The sequence below is a fragment of the Drosophila sulfurigaster genome, chromosome 2R (genome assembly GCF_023558435.1).
Source record: "Drosophila sulfurigaster albostrigata strain 15112-1811.04 chromosome 2R, ASM2355843v2, whole genome shotgun sequence".
In the NCBI taxonomy this organism is placed as follows: Eukaryota; Metazoa; Arthropoda; class Insecta; order Diptera; family Drosophilidae; genus Drosophila; species Drosophila sulfurigaster.
In genome coordinates this window covers 2,560,022-2,581,239 of record NC_084882.1, presented here as the reverse complement: position 1 = coordinate 2,581,239, position 21,218 = coordinate 2,560,022, and the positions used below count along the sequence as shown (strand labels likewise).

Genomic DNA, 21,218 nt, shown 5'->3' with positions numbered 1-21,218 from the left:
CAATGCTTTTTATTTTATCGTCTTGTAGTTGTATGGCAAATAGCCAATCGGTCTCGTCCAAAAGAATCTTTGCTATCTTTAGGCTGGCTGTGTCCATATCATGCGCTTCTTCAAACGGAGTACAGCTCAGTGCATCTACGTGATCCATTGACGTCCAGCTCGATGTACAATTTCGATATCGAACTCCTGGATACGTAACCACCATCTGGCAATGCGAGGGATGAGATCTTTCTTCTCCATAGACGTCTTTAACGCATTACAGTCAGTCACAACTCTGATCTGTTTACCATAAATGTAGTACTTGAATCTCTCCAACGACTCAACAACGGCAAGGGCTTCTAACTCGTAACTGTGATAGTTTTTCTCGGCTTTTGAAGTTGCTCGACTATAGTACGCAATTGACTTCATCTGGTCAGCCTCTTTCTGCAGCAATACTCCAGCTAAACCGACTGCACTGGCATCTGTGTGTAGTTCGTGGTAGGCATTTAGACGGTATCATGTGATCACGGGCTTCGTTGTGAGGCACTTCTTAAGTTCATCGAAGGCATCTTGCTGTGACTTTTCCCATTTGAACGGCTGATCTTTGCGCAATAATATACGTAATGGCTCTGATACAATGGCATATCCGGCGACGAATTTCCTGAAGTAACCGCTAAGTCCTAAGAACTTTCTAACATCAGTGATATTCTTTTGCGACGGGAACATGGCAATAGCGTTTGTCTTAATTTCGCCCGGACTAATTCCATCTTCGTGTATTTTGTGACCTAGGAAGTTGATAGACTTTTTAAACAACTCGCATTTGTTCAAATTTAATGTTAATCCGCATTCTCTCAACACAAGCAGAATTCTTTCAAGTTTCTCGTACATTTCTTCGAACGTGTTGCTGCCAATAAGGATGTCATCCATGTAGTATATAATATCGTCTTTTTGCACACGTTTTTGCAATTCTGCCATGAGCCTATTAAAGACGGCTGGAGCATTCTTTAGTCCAAACGGTAAACGTTTGAACACGTACAACCCGTCTGTGGTGATGAATGCCGTGTACTTACGACTGCTTTGTGCTATCTCCAATTGATAATAATCACTGTTTAAGTCCAGTGAAGAAAACCATTTATGACGTTTTGCTTCCTGTAACTTCTCCTGGATGTGTGGCATAGGAAAGTTCTCCTTTTGGATAAGCTTGTTCAATCGCCGATAGTCAACGCATAGTCTGTCACTACCATTTGGCTTCTTGATAATTACAACTGGACTAGCATACTCTGACGTAGACTGCGTGATTATGTCGTGCTCCAAAAGCTCATTAACCATTTGGCTTACTATTTCTTTTTTCGGTTCTGGAACTCTGTATAGGGCTTGCGAAACTATTTGTCATACTCCTCTTATTCTCGCTGAAACGGCTTCGGTTCATGAAGAAGTTTTCAGTTGCATCCCGTAGCTGATTCATACTATAAAACTGAATCGCTGCAATGCTATTTTGCTCGATGCTGTAGACCGGCTCTGACGTACCTGATGACCGCTGCTTCACTAAGCTTATACCGAACTCCAAGGGCTGACATACGAAAACAATATTCTTTAACAGTTTCATTCGACTTTCTCGTTGCATTGGCCATAGTGAAGTGGATCTCTGCTTCGTCTGGTTCGATACCAAACTCGTCGTTTAAAGCTTCGGCAAAGTTACTCCATCGGGTATGCACCACTGGTGATGAGTCGAGCCACATCTTGGCAGGACCCTTGAGGCGAGTGTAGATTGCGAGCAGCAAAAATTTCTGATCCCAATTGTAGGCATCAACTACTTTGTTTACCCGATCAATGAATTGTTTGGCAGTGATGGCGTTTTTGTCACTGGGGTCGAACTCTGGCAAGGTATTCGCTATTTCTTTCACTGACGCTTGCCTCGCTGTGTTAATTACTTGCTGACCTTGACTGCATACATTGTTTGAATCTGGTGATTGAATTTCACTATTCATTGCTAGCGGTTGCTGGCTGGGAACTGTCGATATATTCTGTCTTTGAACGCTCATAAACTGGGACATCATCTCCATTAGCTGTCTCATTTCGCCTTCTAGTTTCGAAATAGCTGTTGCCTGTGACGCAATTGCATCTTCTTGTTGACTGGCAAGACTAGCTGCTTGCGGCATCTCAATCTCTGTCGAACCCTCATGCTCGATCAGTCTCTGGATTAATTCAGCACGCGTTCCTGATGTTGGCAAATCCACACCGCGAAGAAGGAATTTCAACTGATCCACCTTAAGATCAGTTATTTTGTGCTTATTTGTCTTTTCTGTTTAGTTCTCTTATTGTGTTTTAATAATTCTGCACACAATCACACATACACTGCTGCTACGTATTTCACAATGTCTTGTATTCCGCAAATACACACACGCACACTGCTGCTATGTATTTCACAATGTCTTGTATTCCGCAAATACACACACGCACACTGCTGCTATGTATTTCACAATGTCTTGTATTTCACAAATACACACACGCACACTTCTAGTGTGTTCTCTAAGACTCCACCGTCTCTTGGTGTAACCACGACTTTGAATCCGTCCGCCACGAAGAAAAGGAACTAATCCGTTATTTGCAGTTTTCTTTGTCACACAGACCTTGAGAACACATCTCACTGCAAACTTTCAACGCCGACTATTCTTGCTGGTTTTCTCTGTCTCAATTTTGTTTCTGCACAATGTCTTTTCCTATTTCATCATCCTCAATTTCACGCTTTCAAATCCATACAACTTATCAGATCCCACTTCTGAACTGTGAAGGGGTGGCTTTGTGTAGGCTTGTATTTTGTATGGATTTATTAGAATAATGAGATATGATGAAATTATAATTAAGGTACACTTGTTAAAATGATCTTGCTTTCGCGTGCTTTCCCTTCTTCGCTTCTTTTTAGAGAGTGGCCACATAGCGTATGATATCGATAAAATGATACCGTAGCACTCACTGCAGGGCTCATGTGGCACTGTAACAGTTATGTTGGTAACAGCTTCTGTTCTTTACACCTTGGAAAAGCACAATTCTTTTCAACAATAAATTTAGAATCAGGTTTTAATCAAATTCTGATGAAAAACGTAGACATTGAAAAAACAGCATTTTCCATTAATAATGGAAAATATGAATTTCTCCGATTACCATTCGGATTAACAAATTTACCAAGAATCTTCCAGAGAGCAATATAATATCTTACGAGATAAAATCGGCAAAACTTGACACATTCACATAGACGGCATAAGAGTATTTTCAGAAACCAACAAACAACATTCGGATGATTTACAAGAAATCATTGAAATCTTATTCAATGCAAACATGAAAATTTCCTTGGAGAAGTCTAAATTTTTCAGAAAAGAAATAGAATTTCTTTCCCACAAAATTATAAAAAGAGACCCTCAGAAGGTCAAAACAATAGTAGATTTTCGTTACCGGACATTACAGGAAATTTGTAAACAACTATGCAGCCATAGCTAAACCATTAACCAAATATTTACAAGGCCATAAGGAAAACAGAAATAACACTTGACGAAGATGCAATACAAACCTTTCAAAACTTGAAATCCCAAAAGTTGTATTACACAGCTAGATTATTCAAAGAAATTTTTCCTTACAACAGATGCATCCTATTTTGCTATAGGAGCCGTACTTTCCCAAGATAATAAACCAAGTACCTTCATCTACAAAACTTTGAATAAAACAGAAAGAAATTATGCAACCAACGAAAGGGAATTATATGCCATTGTCTGGGCATTAAAAAATCTCAGAAATTTCTTGTATGGATTAACCAATCTAGAAATCCATACAGATCATCAACCTCTTTCTTTCGCAGTATTTGCACGTAATCCTAATTCAAAAAAAAAAAAGATGGCATGCATTTATTGAAAAATTCTTTCCTAAAATATTTTATAAACCAGAAGCAACAAACGTCTTTGCAGACGCTTTGTCAAGAGTTATTATAAACCACATAACTAACTAAATTATCGAGGCGTTGTCCGATATTGAAACAGCTGACAGCAGTAATCAAATTATAATTGAGGAAACTTTTAAACATTTAAACCAATTTAAACAAGAATTGCATATTGCAAAAAATAGATTTACAATCCATGAGAAATACGAAGCATTTAATAAAACAAGGTACAATACGATACAGTCGATAATTTGATTGCCATTTTGAAAGAATTCCTCCAACCAAATCTTACAACAGGTATTCATTGTACTCCCGAAGATTTGTATGAAATTCAAAATATTATTAAAAACACTTTTACAAATAAATTCTTTTATACAAGAAAATTCGTTCAAGATATAGAAAACAAAGATGATCAAGAAATAATTATAAAAGAAACACATGCTCGAGCACATAGAGGATTCGATGAAAATCTTATACAAATTCTTAAATATTACTATTGGCCAACTTTGTATAAAAAACTTCAATATATTTGTTATTACGAAATTTGTAACAAAAATAAATATAACAGGCGGCTGGAAAAAATCGTCTGCTGAACCCTCCCCGAGGGTGCTGGCTGGGAAGGATCTGTATTACTTCATTGTCAACGGGTAGCAGATCTCTACTATACGTCGATGTTTCAGGTACTGCAGATCCTAGCTGAGGACTCTGTTCCTTATCTTTCGGGCATCTGTCTGGAGATAAGTAGCAGAATCCATGGTACGAAGTGTCTGGCGGTCAGACTGAAAACGCTATGGGGGGCTCCCAAGAATAAAATTAGCCACTTATGTCTCAGTAATGGAGCATATAAACCAACCAACTCGAGCTGGGATGTCAGCTCAAACGTCGTTGGAAGGCGTGACTGCTACCACCGGCGGGCACGGGGGGGAGAGATCCTCTCTGCGTGTCGCCAGCGGTCACACCTCTGATGCGGCGGGAGCAGGCCGAATCAGTTGTAACAACACTGCCACCAAAAATTCGAGGTTGGTGCGCGCGGGTGCCGTGGTCTTAACCGACACGCACCAAAAGAGCGCTGCGCCAATTTCTACGGTGGAGGGAGAACGTCTTCCTCTTCAGTCACCCCTGCCTATCGCCAGCACCTCCAAGGTTGTGCAGCGGGGCACGGGGGGGCTGAAGGAGAAGGCCAAAAATAAGGCGGCGACCCGTATTCACGCAAGGCTTAGTGGCGTAGCAAGCCTGTCCGTCAAGGACCAGGAGAGGCTTGCCTGGGCCAACACGTGGATGCAGCACAACCAACTTAGCCCCCTTCCAAAAGACACTAAAGTGCAGACCGGTTCTACCGGCCCTGCCAACAACAAGGTGGAGTCCATGGCAAGCAAGCGCCAACGGTCCGCTGAAAGTCCCAAGCAAGGGGCCCTAGTGAGCAAGAGGCTGCGAGCACCTGGCTCCACCAACACGGACTCGAACAAGACAAGACAGAGAGCAACGGTTGCTGAAACTGCCAGGCGTCATCTCGCCGTTGCTCTCATAGACAGAGGGGACCCCAACGGGAAAATGTCTGCAGAGCAGTGGCGGTTGACCCATAGTAAGCTGGTCGACGCACTGTTTGTCAGGATGGAGAATGTCCAAGACAGTCCAATGCCTACATTCGAAGGCACTGGCTGGATGAATGGTGTCAAGATCCTGACATGCAAGGACGACCCAACATTGCAGTGGCTGCAAGCGACCGTACCCAAACTGGACGGACTGTGGGAGGGGGCCAAGCTGGACGTGGTGGACAGGAATAATATTCCATCCATGCCGAAGGCGAAAGTCCTTTTCCCCATAGCTGTGCAGGGCGAGCGGGCACTTCAGCCGCTTAAAAAACAGAACCATTCCGACAAGTGATTGGTCCGTGCTGAAGGTTGACGAACCTACCCATTGGTGGGCAGCACGTGATCATTCAGATCAATAAGGAGGCCGAGGATCTGCTGTATAAACGCAATGGGAAGATGGCGTGGGGCTTAGGGAGCGTGAACCTTCGCCTCAAGAAACGTCATCCGAACGACAAGGACACACACACGCTGAGGTCAGGGGAGGTTGAGGCAGATCTCGGTCTTGAGAGCGTGACCGACGCCACCCAGCACCTCAGCTTGACTGATGAGACGGTGGAGGTGGGGGAGGAACTGTCCATGGCCTCCCAGCGAGTTTGCTAACCTCTAATGAGTGTGCTGCAACTCAACCTCTATAAGTCTAAAACGGCTTCGGCGGAGCTACTCCTTGCCATGGAGGAAGTGTCCGCCTACGCGGCTTTGGTCCAAGAACCGTGGATAGCGTCGGGCAACACGGTTGCTGGGCTGAAGTCGCTTAATTTCGATCTGTATGTCCCGACATTGGTAAGTAGATCGAGAACTGCCATCCTTGTAAAAAAGGAGCTAAAAGCTCATCTACTACCTAATTACAGCAATGATCTTACCGTGGTGGTGCTGGAGAGCCGTGAGGGATGTTTGCTGCTTGCATCCTGCTACATGGCCCACGACATGCCGGCTCCACCTGACGAGCTGCGGAGGCTGGTGAACATGGTCTGCTCCTCCAAAAAACATCGGAACGGACGCCAACGCCCACCATAGCGTCTGGGGGAGTCCCGACATTAACGACAGGGGTGAGTCAGTTCTTGATTTTATCCTTAACAATAAGCTTAGACTAGCCAACAGAGGTGAGGTGTCTACCTATGTAGGTCCCACCTCTAGTAATGTGCTGGACTTAACGATTGCGACTGAGTGTACCAATGTAGAAGAGTGGAGGGTCCTGGATATACCCTCCTTCTCGGATCATAAGTACATTCAATTTACCATTCCATTTAACAGGGTACCTGCGGCTCAGCCGTTCAGAAATCCCCGCAATACTAACTGGGCGAAATTCTCTAGCCTTGTTTCATCAACTCGGTACAGGACCTAGAAACAAATGTCAATGTCCTCTCAGCAGGACTACTTTCCGCATTTCGCCAATCATGTAGGCTCTCTAAACCGACGAGAAGATCGAAGCCACCCTGGTGGAACCCAGATCTCTCTTCGCTTCTTGCTAAGAAGGCGGACAATGAATATGTCTGGGACGAGTACAGGTCTCTCCTAAAGTCTTACAAGAGGATGATCCGATCATCCAAAAGGTCTTCATGGAGAACCTTTTGCTCAGACCTGGAGACACCTCCAGACTGAGGAAGCTGCTGTCCAAGCAGGCTTCCAGTCCTAGTCTGCTCAAGTCGGGCGATGGAGTGTGGACAGAGAGCAGTGCTGAAACTCTTGAAGCTCTCAGCTCATTTTCCGGGATGTATTGGAATGGAGAACAGTGACTGGCAGCTCCTTCCTAGTCTCCCAGTTATGAGACCCCCTGCCGGTCTAATTACAGTTAATAAAATAATTAGGGCTATCGACTCCTTTGCGAAGGTCAGGTCGCCCGGTCTCGATGGACTTTCGCCAGCAATGCTGCAAACCAGTAAGCTCACGATTGTTCCGTGGCTATCGGGTATTAATTCGGCGTGCCTCGCATGGGGTCATATCCCCACTATTTGGAGGACATTAAAAGTCATTTTCCTGCCCAAGGCGGGCAAATGCAGTCATGTGGTCCCAAATGACTTCCGGCCTATCAGCCTAACCTCTTTCCTGCTAAAAACATTGGAAAAGCTACTTGATTTGCACATCAGAAGCAACTCAATGCATCTGTTGTCGCCAAATCAGCATGCGTATACAAGGGGCAAGTCCATTGAGACAGCTCTCCATGCTCTAGTAGCCTCCATTGAAAAAGAAGACCATTATAAAGAATATGCCTTGGGTGCATTTCTTGACATTTCAGGCGCCTTCAATAACGTCACCACTGACGCTATTATCAAGGGCCTTACCTCAGTTAACACGGCTCCAGCGATCCACAGGTGGGTCAACCGCCTTCTTTGCGACAGGCGGGTGGTGGCTACGTGGGGCGATGCGGCCATTACAAAGGTAGTGCAAGGTGGCACTCCCCAGGGTGGGGTTCTCTCGCCTCTCCTTTGGAATTTGGTCGTAAATAGCCTACTTCAAAAATTCACTAGACAGGCCCACAAGTTAATTGCCTATGCCGACGACATAAGCATTTTGATAACTGGGAAATGCCCAACCACCCTTAGTTCCGTAATGGAACTTACTTTACGGGAAGTTAAAGCATGGGCCGAATCAGCCGGGCTCAGCATTAACGCGGACAAAACGGACCTTATCCTCTTCACGAAGAGGTATAAGGTACCTGCGTGGTCCCCCCCAAAAATAGGCTGCACCATGCTAGCCTAGCAGTAAAATACCTAGGTGTGGTTCTGGACAGCAAACTGTCATGGAAGCTTAACGTGTTAGAAAGGGTGAAGAAAGCCACCGGAGCCTTGTACATGGCGAAAAAGATGCTTAGTTGCACTTGGGGCCTCTCTCCTAATCTAATGCGGTGGATATATATCTCAGTTGTTCGCCCTATCCTCACCTATTGTATACTAGTGTGGTGGCAGCCCACGGAAAAAAGGACGTACCTGTCCATCATGGAAAGGACACAGCGTCTAGCGCTACTGTGCATCACAGGCGCTATCAGGTCGACGCCAACTAAAGCCCTCGAGGTAATAGCTGGCGTCGAACCGTTGAACCTATACGCGCAATCCATAGCCGCAAAATCGTCCCTAAGGATTGCCGCAACAGGCAATCTGGGTCTGCTAGGCTATGGTCACAGCGCCATTGGTAGGGAGATTAGTAGAGACTTGAACTATACTATTCACCTTACCAGTACCGACCATATTAAAAGAATATTCTTGGAATCGGAGTACTGGCGGGAAGGGTTATGCATTCCCGAAGCTCTCAACCTCTTCACCGACGGGTCGAAGATGGATGATGGTGTCGGAGCGGCCGTATACTGCCCAGACCCGGTCTCCAAACATTCCTATAAACTCCCAGACCACTGCAGCATCTTCCAGGCGGAAGTTTTTCCCATTGGCAAGGCTGCCGAATTGGCTCGGGGTTTACAGCGTAATCAAAACTCTATTAACATCTTTGTTGACAGCCAGGCTGCAATAAGATCAATATACTCTGATGTGGTCAAGTCCAAAGTTGTCCTGGACAGCAGAAGAGCAATAGATTCGCTGAACGCATCTGCGGTCGTGCGTATCTATTGGATCCCAAGCCACCAGGGCATCGCAGACTCTCTCGCCAAAGAGGGAGTGGGGCTCGATGTCGGTAACATGTGCAATGTTCCGATATCCCTACGAACTCTAGGCAGGGAAATTGAGGTGCGCTCTAGACTTCAGTGGGTCGCTAGCTGGCGCAGTGCCAACTCGTGCAAAACTGCAAGGCTGATGTGTGCCTCTACTAACAAAAACTTAACCAATTTCGTCATGGAGCTTTTAAGGAAAGACTGCAGACTAATGCTAGGCATTTTAACTGGTCACTGTCTTTCGGCTGTCCATGCTGTAAAGCTGGGTATCACGAACAGTGATCAGTGTAGGAAATGCAACGAGCCCGGGGTTAAGGAAACACTCGAGCATCTTTTCTGTAGATGCCCAGCGTTATTCCGACTCCGGTTGAAATACCTTAATTCGCCGTGCCACAACGATCTTCGGGACGTTTCACGGCTACCTCCTAGGATGCTGCTGGCTTTTGCCAAAAATGTATCCATACTGCGCGATTTCTGAGACGTAGATAAGCTACCGGTACAGCTACGGACCTCCACTGGTCTATGCTTTGCCCCGTACAGGGGCAGCCGGTTCCACCTAACCTAACCTAACCTTATAAAATCAAAGTATTACAATCAGAAGATGAAATTCTTATGTTTGTCGAGTAGCCTAGTAGCGGCGACCCGTATTCACGCAAGGCTTAGTGGCGTAGCAATCCTGTCCGTCAAGGACCAGGAGAGGCTTGCCTGGGCCAACACGTGGATGCAGGACAACCAACTTAGCCCCCTTCCAAAAGACACTAAAGTGCAGACCGGTTCTACCGGCCCTGCCAACAACAAGGTGGAGTCCATGGCAAGCAAGCGCCAACGGTCCGCTGAAAGTCCCAAGCAAGGGGCCCCAGTGAGCAAGAGGCTGCGAGCACCTGGCTCCACCAACACGGACTCGAACAAGACAAGACAGAGAGCAACGGTTGCTGAAACTGCCAGGCGGCATCTCGCCGTTGCTCTCATAGACAGAGGGGACCCCAACGGGAAAATGTCTACAGAGCGGTGGCGGTTGACCCATAGTAAGCTGGTCGACGCACTGTTTGTCAGGATGGAGAATGTCCCAGACAGTCCAATGCCTACATTCGAAGGCACTGGCTGGATGAATGGTGTCAAGATCCTGACATGCAAGGACGACCCAACATTGCAGTGGCTGCAAGCGACCGTACCCAAACTGGACGGACTGTGGGAGGGGGCCAAGCTGGACGTGGTGGACAGGAATAATATTCCATCCATGACGAAGGCGAAAGTCCTTTTCCCCATAGCTGTGCAGGGCGAGCGGGCACTTCAGCCGCTTAAAAAACAGAACCATTCCGACAAGTGATTGGTCCGTGCTGAAGGTTGACGAACCTACCCAGTGGTGGGCAGCACGTGATCATTCAGATCAATAAGGAGGCCGAGGATCTGCTGTATAAACGCAATGGGAAGATGGCGTGGGGCTTAGGGAGCGTGTACCTTCGCCTCAAGAAACGTCATCCGAACGACAAGGACACACACACGCTGAGGTCAGGGGAGGTTGAGGCAGATCTCGGTCTTGAGAGCGTGACCGACGCCACCCAGCACCTCAGCTTGACTGATGAGACGGTGGAGGTGGGGGAGGAACTGTCCATGAAGACGGGCCCCCCAGCGAGTTTGCTACCCTCTAATGAGTGTGCTGCAACTCAACCTCTATAAGTCTAAAACGGCTTCGGCGGAGCTACTCCTTGCCATGGAGGAAGTGTCCGCCTACGCGGCTTTGGTCCAAGAACCGTGGATAGCGTCGGGCAACACGGTTGCTGGGCTGAAGTCGCTTAATTTCGATCTGTACGTCCCGACATTGGTAAGTAGATCGAGAACTGCCATCCTTGTAAAAAAGCGGCTAAAAGCTCATCTACTACCTAATTACAGCAATGACGATCTTACCGTGGTGGTGCTGGAGAGCCGTGAGGGATGTTTGCTGCTTGCATCCTGCTACATGGCCCACGACATGCCGGCTCCACCTGACGAGCTGCGGAGGCTGGTGAACATGGTCTGCTCCTCCAAAAAACATCGGAACGGACGCCAACGCCCACCATAGCGTCTGGGGGAGTCCCGACATTAACGACAGGGGTGAGTCAGTTCTTGATTTTATCCTTAACAATAAGCTTAGACTAGCCAACAGAGGTGAGGTGTCTACCTATGTAGGTCCCACCTCTAGTAATGTGCTGGACTTAACGATTGCGACTGAGTGTACCAATGTAGAAGAGTGGAGGGTCCTGGATATACCCTCCTTCTCGGATCATAAGTACATTCAATTTACCATTCCATTTAACAGGGTACCTGCGGCTCAGCCGTTCAGAAATCCCCGCAATACTAACTGGGCGAAATTCTCTAGCCTTGTTTCATCAACTCGGTACAGGACCTAGAAACAAATGTCAATGTCCTCTCAGCAGGACTACTTTCCGCATTTCGCCAATCATGTAGGCTCTCTAAACCGACGAGAAGATCGAAGCCACCCTGGTGGAACCCAGATCTCTCTTCGCTTCTTGCTTAGAAGGCGGACAATGAATATGTCTGGGACGAGTACAGGTCTCTCCTAAAGTCTTACAAGAGGATGATCCGATCATCCAAAAGGTCTTCATGGAGAACCTTTTGCTCAGACCTGGAGACACCTCCAGACTGAGGAAGCTGCTGTCCAAGCAGGCTTCCAGTCCTAGTCTGCTCAAGTCGGGCGATGGAGTGTGGACAGAGAGCAGTGCTGAAACTCTTGAAGCTCTCAGCTCATTTTCCGGGATGTATTGGAATGGAGAACAGTGACTGGCAGCTCCTTCCTAGTCTCCCAGTTATGAGACCCCTGCCGGTCTAATTACAGTTAATAAAATAATTAGGGCTATCGACTCCTTTGCGAAGGTCAGGTCGCCCGGTCTCGATGGACTTTCGCCAGCAATGCTGCAAACCAGTAAGCTCACGATTGTTCCGTGGCTATCGGGTATTAATTCGGCGTGCCTCGCATGGGGTCATATCCCCACTATTTGGAGGACATCAAAAGTCATTTTCCTGCCCAAGGCGGGCAAATGCAGTCATGTGGTCCCAAATGACTTCCGGCCTATCAGCCTAACCTCTTTCCTGCTAAAAACATTGAAAAGCTACTTGATTTGCACATCAGAAGCAACTCAATGCATCTGTTGTCGCCAAATCAGCATGCGTATACAAGGGGCAAGTCCATTGAGACAGCTCTCCATGCTCTAGTAGCCTCCATTGAAAAAGAAGACCATTATAAAGAATATGCCTTGGGTGCATTTCTTGACATTTCAGGCGCCTTCAATAACGTCACCACTGACGCTATTATCAAGAGCCTTACCTCAGTTAACACGGCTCCAGCGATCCACAGGTGGGTCAACCACCTTCTTTGCGACAGGCGGGTGGTGGCTACGTGGGGCGATGCGGCCATTACAAAGGTAGTGCAAGGTGGCACTCCCCAGGGTGGGGTTCTCTCGCCTCTCCTTTGGAATTTGGTCGTAAATAGCCTACTTCAAAAATTCACTAGACAGGCCCACAAGTTAATTGCCTATGCCGACGACATAAGCATTTTGATAACTGGGAAATGCCCAACCACCCTTAGTTCCGTAATGGAACTTACTTTACGGGAAGTTAAAGCATGGGCCGAATCAGCCGGGCTCAGCATTAACGCGGACAAAACGGACCTTATCCTCTTCACGAAGAGGTATAAGGTACCTGCGTGGTCCCCCCAAAAATAGGCTGCACCATGCTAGCCTAGCAGTAAAATACCTAGGTGTGGTTCTGGACAGCAAACTGTCATGGAAGCTTAACGTGTTAGAAAGGGTGAAGAAAGCCACCGGAGCCTTGTACATGGCGAAAAAGATGCTTAGTTGCACTTGGGGCCTCTCTCCTAATCTAATGCGGTGGATATATATCTCAGTTGTTCGCCCTATCCTCACCTATGGTGTTATAGTGTGGTGGCAGCCCACGGAAAAAAGGACGTACCTGTCCATCATGGAAAGGACACAGCGTCAAGCGCTACTGTGCATCACAGGCGCTATCAGGTCGACGCCAACTAAAGCCCTCGAGGTAATAGCTGGCGTCGAACCGTTGAACCTATACGCGCAATCCATAGCCGCAAAATCGTCCCTAAGGATTGCCGCAACAGGCAATCTGGGTCTGCTAGGCTATGGTCACAGCGCCATTGGTAGGGAGATTAGTAGAGACTTGAACTATACTATTCACCTTACCAGTACCGACCATATTAAAAGAATATTCTTGGAATCGGAGTACTGGCGGGAAGGGTTATGCATTCCCGAAGCTCTCAACCTCTTCACCGACAGGTCGAAGATGGATGATGGTGTCGGAGCGGCCGTATACTGCCCAGACCCGGTCTCCAAACATTCCTATAAACTCCCAGACCACTGCAGCATCTTCCAGGCGGAAGTTTTTGCCATTGGCAAGGCTGCCGAATTGGCTCGGGGTTTACAGCGTAATCAAAACTCTATTAACATCTTTGTTGACAGCCAGGCTGCAATAAGATCAATATACTCTGATGTGGTCAAGTCCAAAGTTGTCCTGGACAGCAGAAGAGCAATAGATTCGCTGAACGCATCTGCGGTCGTGCGTATCTATTGGATCCCAAGCCGCCAGGGCATCGCAGACTCTCTCGCCAAAGAGGGAGTGGGGCTCGATGTCGGTAACATGTGCAATGTTCCGATATCCCTGCGAACTCTAGGCAGGGAAATTGAGGTGCGCTCTAGACTTCAGTGGGACGCTAGCTGGCGCAGTGCCAACTCGTGCAAAACTGCAAGGCTGATGTGTGCCTCTACTAACAAAAACTTAACCAATTTCGTCATGGAGCTTTTAAGGAAAGACTGCAGACTAATGCTAGGCATTTGAACTGGTCACTGTCTTTCGGCTGTCCATGCTGTAAAGCTGGGTATCACGAACAGTGATCAGTGTAGGAAATGCAACGAGCCCGGGGTTAAGGAAACACTCGAGCATCTTTTCTGTAGATGCCCAGCGTTATTCCGACTCCGGTTGAAATACCTTAATTCGCCGTGCCACAACGATCTTCGGGACGTTTCACGGCTACCTCCTAGGATGCTGCTGGCTTTTGCCAAAAATGCATCCATACTGCGCGATTTCTGAGACGTAGATAAGCTACCGGTACAGCTACGGACCTCCACTGGTCTATGCTTTGCCCCGTACAGGGGCAGCCGGTTCCACCTAACCTAACCTAACCTTATAAAATCAAAGTATTACAATCAGAAGATGAAATTCTTATGTTTGTCGAGTAGCGTAGAATTAAGCAAATATGTAAGAAAACATTAACTCTCCCGGTATCCCACAATCACAAAGTCCTACAAATCCGAGATGACATCATTGCGGAGTGCGACGATGGAATATTCGCAGTTAGCGAGCTCACCAGTTACGCCACTTTCTGCAAAAAGCTAAAACGAGAAAGCTGCGCCCGAGCTGGAGGCCTAGCCAATTGCCGCACTCAACCGAGCCACCTGCTGCCAGTCGCGCTGATAGACGAAGGAACTATCGTCATCAATGAGCAACGCGCCCAAGTCACTGTGGTCGAGGGGCCTATGGTAATGTTGGAGGGAACGCACCTCATCACGTTCGAGCATGTAGCAGTGATCAACAATACGAGGTACTTGAACCACAACGCGGTCGTGGGCAAATGAACGAGCGTCGCCACTTTCCCACCTCTCAACATCACCGGGCACGATCAGATCCTGAGTCTCTCATCAATACATCGATTGAGCGAGCAGAACTTCCCACGCCAACTCAAAGATAAAGTCGAGGCAGGAGGATCGCCAAAAGTATGGTTACTGATCGGAGTTGGAGGCAGCATTCTCTTTTGCGCATCAATCATCGTTCACCAATGCTGCCATAGAAGACGTGCCTCTTTGAAGCTAAAAAGAGCCATCGCCCAACTCGACATCACCGAGGCCGGCCACGAACTTGAGAGGGGAGTAGTTAAGAAGCAACACTTCCCAACGTTAATTAAGCAGCCCTCGCATGCGCGGGCCGGCAACTTATTAAGCGACCCGAGCGGAAAAGTCTCATGTGCTGCAATGCTTGTGCACCGTTATCCTTAGCAAGCAGCGACGGATTTGTAGCCAGTACTTTTCCACTTGCCCTGCTTAGCTTTAGCTGTAGAGGTTTATTTATAAGCTTTAGTTTTGTTCTACACAGCTGCCTTAGCTGACGAATAAACGCTCTGGTACTTGTCGTTACATCGATCTAACATATTTTTTATTGAAAACTTCACTGAGCCACAAGGCCAGCGATTAAAGGGGAATAGTTTCCTCCACCATACTTCATCACCCAGGATTTCCAGCGGACATCGAAATCACAAAACTGGAGCTGATGATCTTAATAACTTATATTGTATATTCCATACATACATATATATACATATGTATATAAACATATATATATAAATATACATATGTATATAAATATACATATGTATATATAACTAAAATCCAAGCTGTGTGTACCAGCATTTCGTATTACTTTTAATTCTTGTCCGTTTTATGTTTTGTATGTCGCGATAATCGCCGACATACATACATACACACAGACTTTGTGCGCTCTCTCTTGTCCGCAAGCGCACCTTCTTGTAGCCGCGCTTGCTCTCGCTCTCTCTTCACACACGCACATACTTTTGTGCACTCTCTTGTTCGCAAGCGCACCGGCTTGCAGCAGCGCTTGCTCTCTCTCTCCGAATACAAACATACGTGCACTTCGCCTGCTCAAACGTTTGACAGCGCAATGCAGACATACATACATACATACATACATACGTACATCCTGTAAGTACTTCTGCGAGTGAAGTAATAGGTTGGCAGGGCAGCGGTAGTCGCACTCGACATACCCTACCCTTTTAATTTTCCACACACAGACACACACCATACACAGACATACACACACACATACACACACATTATCATAACCACATAATATAATTTATTTTTATTTGTTTTTCCAATCCAACAGCAATCCAAACAATTGTCGTTTAAATACCCATACATTTATACACATTTTTGTCTTTTCCAGTGTCTTGCTCTCTGGTATTTTTTGTACGATTGTTTTTTTTTTGTTATTGTTGTTTCTTTTTCGACGAACATCCTTTGTTGTTGCGGGAAATTTCCCCCGCCCCGTCCTTTTGCTTTCATCGTCTGTGTCCGCTACAATCCGTATCCATCTAGGTGTAAAATACCGCAGCACTGTCGTTGGTATTTTTTCAGTATTTTTCGGTATTTTTTATTGTTTGTTTGCTACGCTCTTTCCGTATCCTTTTCACTATCTGGGTCGATTTCAGGCAAAAAAAAACAATTTCTATTTGGTATTTTTTTGCTATATTTTCTTGATTTTTTGCTTCTGAGAAAAATTAGTATACAGTCCGTATCCTTGTCGGACTGTAAGAGCGCCCAGTTAGTTTTCATCCTCTTTGCGTAGCATGTCATCGGGCAAACCCGATAAAAGTAAAACTCGACTGTCTATCTACTAGCGCCGCTAGAACCTCGATAAGCCCCCCCTTTACCTAAATTCAAGAAGGAGTCAGCTCTTCGTGCATCCAGCACTTCGCCGATTCATTCGCAATCGAAAAGGGAGTTCCCCCGCACGGTCAGCTAGCGTTTCGCCCGCTTCTAGCACCAGGCTTGCAGTCCAATCCAAGCCGCTGATCTTGGTCACACAGCGTCCGTCCGATCCTAAGAGCAAGGTTCCTTCCGTCCCAATCCTTCGACTCCCAATTGTCACTCGCTCGCAGGGAAGTATGGCACAAAACATAGTAGACACAGCGTTGACGAAATTCATCGCCGCAACTGATCGTATCAGTCACTTTGCGGCGAGAGTCAACAATCCTTCGGCTGATGGCCCGTCTCTATACACGTGCCAAGTCCGAAGTGACCAGATGACTTCCTTTGGGGAAAAGGTCGAGAGGGAGTATGAGGCTTGCTCTTGCGTCATGTCTAAGGAGATGACCACAGAAGAGCTCCCTACTGTTCTGGTCAAATACGAGTACTGCTATGCTGTCTACGAGCAGTGTGCAGCTCAGTTAGATGAGCAAATAGCCAACGCATCCCAGGCGCTCACCACAAGCTGTGCAATTCATGCCCACAGGGTGTCGATTACCTCCGTGCGACACCGAAGTTTTCGGAGGCGATTACACTCGCTGGCCCACCTTCCGGGATTTATTCACGGCTCTCTATATACAGAACCCGAGACTGTCGGAAGTTGAGAAACTTTTCTATCTCAACTCCAAGACCAGCGGTGAAGCCCATGCCATTGTATCAAGGTCTCCTTTGACGGAGAAGGTTTCAGTCGGCGTGGTCCAGCTTGACTGAGCGATTCGAGAACAAACGGTTGCATCAGCTGAGAATTTTGTTCAATTTGCCCGCCATTGAGCAAGAGTCGGGTGCAGCTACTCAGGAGTTGCAGAGCACCATTCAAGGGTGCCTGACAGCCTTAGAGCACTCGAAAATCGACACAAAGAATTGGGATTGCATCCTGTTTTTCTTGGGTTCTTCGAGGCTCCCCAAGTTGACCCCTTCTCTTTGGGAACAGTCAATCCAAAACAAGAGCGATATTGCAACGTGGGTTGACATGAACGCTTTTCTTCTAGAGCGGCATCGCACCCTAGAAGCGATAGCGGAGGTGTCATCCAGCACGAACCTCACGCAAGGAGGCCCCCGTCTCCAGGCAGGACAACTCTTTTGAGAGTAGGGTGACCATTAAGACCCAGACCTGCAATTTCTGTTCCCGGAAGAATCATCCGATTCGATTGTCCCCTCGCTTTCTCCAGATGGGTGTCAATGAAAGGGTCAACCATATCAAGCAGCACAAGCTGTGCTTAAATTGTTTCGCACGAGGCCATGTACTGGCACAAGTGCTCACAGCTGTTTTACGTGCAAGGGTCGTCATCATACACTCTTGCATCGAGTCAACCCGACGCCGACAGTCACTAATCCCTCTCCTAGTATACAGTCCACTCCTTCCCAGTCAGCTAATGTGCAATCTTTTCTGGCAGTTAACACACAAGGTGTTCTGCTGAGTACAGCTGTTGTTCACATTTGCCATCCCGGCGTTCGGCATACAGCACGGGCTCTTATCGATTCTGGATCAGAGGCTACCTTCATTTCTGAGCGATTGTTCAAGCCCACGTCTCTGGGCTGACTCAAGCTGTAGCAGCCCAGCCCCGAAAGCATTGCCAATTCCTAATTGGCTCCCCGTTGCGACCAGATCTGCAGATTGAGGCGTCGGCTTTTGTCCTTCCTCAATTAGCAGGAAAACTGCCCTCATGCTCTGTCCCACAAACCATCCACGACAATTTGCCAAGCATACCGCTGGCCGACCCCAAGTTCTATGAGAGTTCGCAGATAGACGTGCTAATAGGCGCAGATATCCTCCCATCCGTTCTTCTTGGCGGCTCTCGTCCGAACGCTTGTGGGACCCTCATTGGTCAAGAGACCATTTTCGATTGGATCCTGACCGGCCCAGTGTCGGGATCCATTTCTAAGTCCATCTCCTACTTTTCGACTCGACTGTCCATCGATCGAACTTCTACGATCGGTCCTGTGACAGGACCCCCCTCCAAATCTTTTTCAGTTCTTTCGGCTCGACTGTCCGTCGAACGATCCTCTAAACGCAAGCCTTTGTTAGGCCCCAACTCAAAATCGTTTTTGACCCCTTCGGCTCGACTCTCCGTCGGCCGAACCTCTAAGATCGGTCCTGTGACGGGACCCCACTCGAAAACCTTTTCGGCTCGACTGTCCGTCGAGCGCACCTTTAAGCTCGATCCTTTGTTAGGCCCCCGGCCGGAGACGAATTCTTCCCCGGCACCGATGGCACCGGTCACTCCGCGCGGAGTTTTCGTGCCTCCCGGCACAACCTCGCGCCAGCCCAGGAGCCGACGGGACCACCCGGCACCCTCCAGAGGAGAACCACCAACGACGTCCCATGTCAACGTTTTCCAGGCCGGCATCCACAGGCCAACTCACCAGGCCCGTGCCTAGCCCCGCCATAACACTGACGGCACTTTCCAGTGCAAAGGAATGAGTATACTCCCCACCGCGGCGGTCAGGCTAGCACGGGGACGGCGGCTTTCGAAGCACGAGTGCTTTTGGATCCGTGTTGTCCCATAAGCCGCATCAGCGAGTCGATGCCAGGGGCCTTGGGCCTTTCCATCACTCGCATGGGCGCTGAAGCGGTCTGCACGGCATCGTTGCGCTCCAAGACATCACCCACTCTATCTATCCTTATATTGTCCTGCCGGGTATCCTCCCAAGTCTGATATTGTGTGCAATCCTAATATTGCAAGGGGGGGAGAATGTTGATGCGAGCGCATTGTAGGTGAGTGGCACACTATCCGTTCCGCCGACCAAACTGCACTCGATGCTTTTCGCTCACCCGCAATGCGCTCACGCGTAAGAAAGCACTCGAGATCCAGTGCGCTCAACTTCACTCTCTCCCACAACTCTCCACCGCAGAGCCGAGCTTTGCAAGGGATCGGCGCTAGATCTGCAAAATGCCGTCGGCAACTCTGTGCGTTTCTTTTGTCCAATAACCCGAAAGTTTAAATATATGTATGACATATAAAACGCGAGTGTTTTTATTTAATTACGGGAAAGGGAAACTCTGGAAGCTATCTGCGCCACCACAACAGTATGTACGATATTTTTAATATATTTAATTTAGTACGCTATACATATGCATTCATAATGTTGTCAAAATAAAAAAAATTGTGTTATAAATTGTGACAAACACATGCTTTTGCATGTTGGTGGAAAAATTATTATTTTTTTTAACTATTTACAGAATAATGTATGTACTCCCAAAAACGATGTTCCTCACTCAGTGATCGATAATGAAAATTCTACTGATCTAAGGTCTCAGCAAGGTAAGTGAATAATAAAACTATTTTAATATTGGTTAAAGAACAAATCACCCAAAAACATTTAAATTTTAGATGAAAATGGAAATCATATTCCTCAATCAGTGCTCGATTCAAATGACAATTCCATCGATCTAAAAAATGAACATGGTAAGTAAATAATAATCAAAAATATTAGTTAACAGACCAACTAAAACACTTAAATACTTTACTATTGTAGATGAAAAGACAACAACTAATGTCAACAGCGAAAGCTACAGAAAGCCTGCGCAGGAAAAGGCAAAGGCAAATATTGTATCCCTAACTCAGAGAGCAGCAGTCCTAGCGCAGGCAAATAATTCAACAATGTCTAACGAAATCCAAAAGGAGCTTGATAAAACTAGGCAAGAAATTGAGAAGGAAAGAAAAAGACTCAAGCGCAAGCAACAAATTGCAGAAGCTCAAAAGAAGCTCAGAATAAACAACAAAAATTGAGTTGCCTATTTGAGGAAATTCCTGATGCTAAAAGTTTTTGTAGCCAACGATCTACAGTCGGCAGAACCCCGATTGAAGACGGTCAACCGCTTCTCCATAAAACTATTTTGGAGATAGCCATGTTTGGAAGTGGAGCTGATGAAAGGAGGCGCACCAACCCTGCCAGAAGTGTAAAAACCTTGTCTGATCTCCATGAAGAGCTCAAAAAAGAAGGGTTTAACTTGTCGAGAATCGCAACCTATCGGAAGACTATTGCCTAGAAGCTCTTCCTCGATTGAAGGAAAACGTCATGTGAGAACGATACCGGTAAAGCTTTGTCGAGCCCAAACAGATTATCACAAGCAGCATATAGATGAATATTTTGCTGCAGCATCTATAAAATATCTTGAAAGCGTTGCCTCTGTTCTCGGTCGTGCTCAAGTGTTTTTTTGTCACAAGACGACACGTCTAGGGTGCCAATTGGATTGACTGCTGCAAATAGGCAAGCACCTCTTCCTATGCATCTTGAATACAAGGTCAAGCTGCCAGATCACGATTATGTTGTTGCCCCAAGGCATAAGCTTATCCCATCAGTTTATGCGGGTGTAATCATAAGTCCACAAAAACTGGGAGACCCGAAAACAGTTGGTTATTCTGGCCCACATTTATAAGCATAAGGAGTGGAAAGCATTCTTCATATACTGCTGGAACTCATGCTATAATTTCGACAGTATTGTGAAGCTAGAGTCTTTTAAATCAATAGCAAGGACCGATGAAGCCTGCGGTTATTAT

At 46.9% G+C, this 21,218-nt stretch overlaps 1 protein-coding gene across 1 annotated transcript; it reads left to right on the top strand.

Annotated features, from left to right (window-relative positions):
- Positions 1 to 19,764: 19,764 nt before the first annotated feature.
- On the top strand, positions 19,765 to 20,675 carry LOC133838158 (uncharacterized). The gene is made up of 3 exons (XM_062269155.1): positions 19,765 to 19,979; positions 20,049 to 20,123; positions 20,194 to 20,675. Exons 1-3 carry the CDS (start codon positions 19,847 to 19,849, stop codon positions 20,445 to 20,447), a joined length of 462 nt encoding a protein of 153 aa, XP_062125139.1. The 5' UTR covers positions 19,765 to 19,846; the 3' UTR covers positions 20,448 to 20,675.
- Positions 20,676 to 21,218: the final 543 nt, after the last annotated feature.

Coding starts and splice junctions, on each gene's coding strand:
- LOC133838158 (XM_062269155.1), top strand. CDS start 19,847: ATGCTTTTGCATGTTGGTGGAAAAATTATTATTTTTTTTAACTATTTA. Junction 19,980..20,048: donor TGATCTAAGGTCTCAGCAAG/GTAAGTGAATAA, acceptor TTTAAATTTTAG/ATGAAAATGGAAATCATATT. Junction 20,124..20,193: donor CGATCTAAAAAATGAACATG/GTAAGTAAATAA, acceptor TTACTATTGTAG/ATGAAAAGACAACAACTAAT.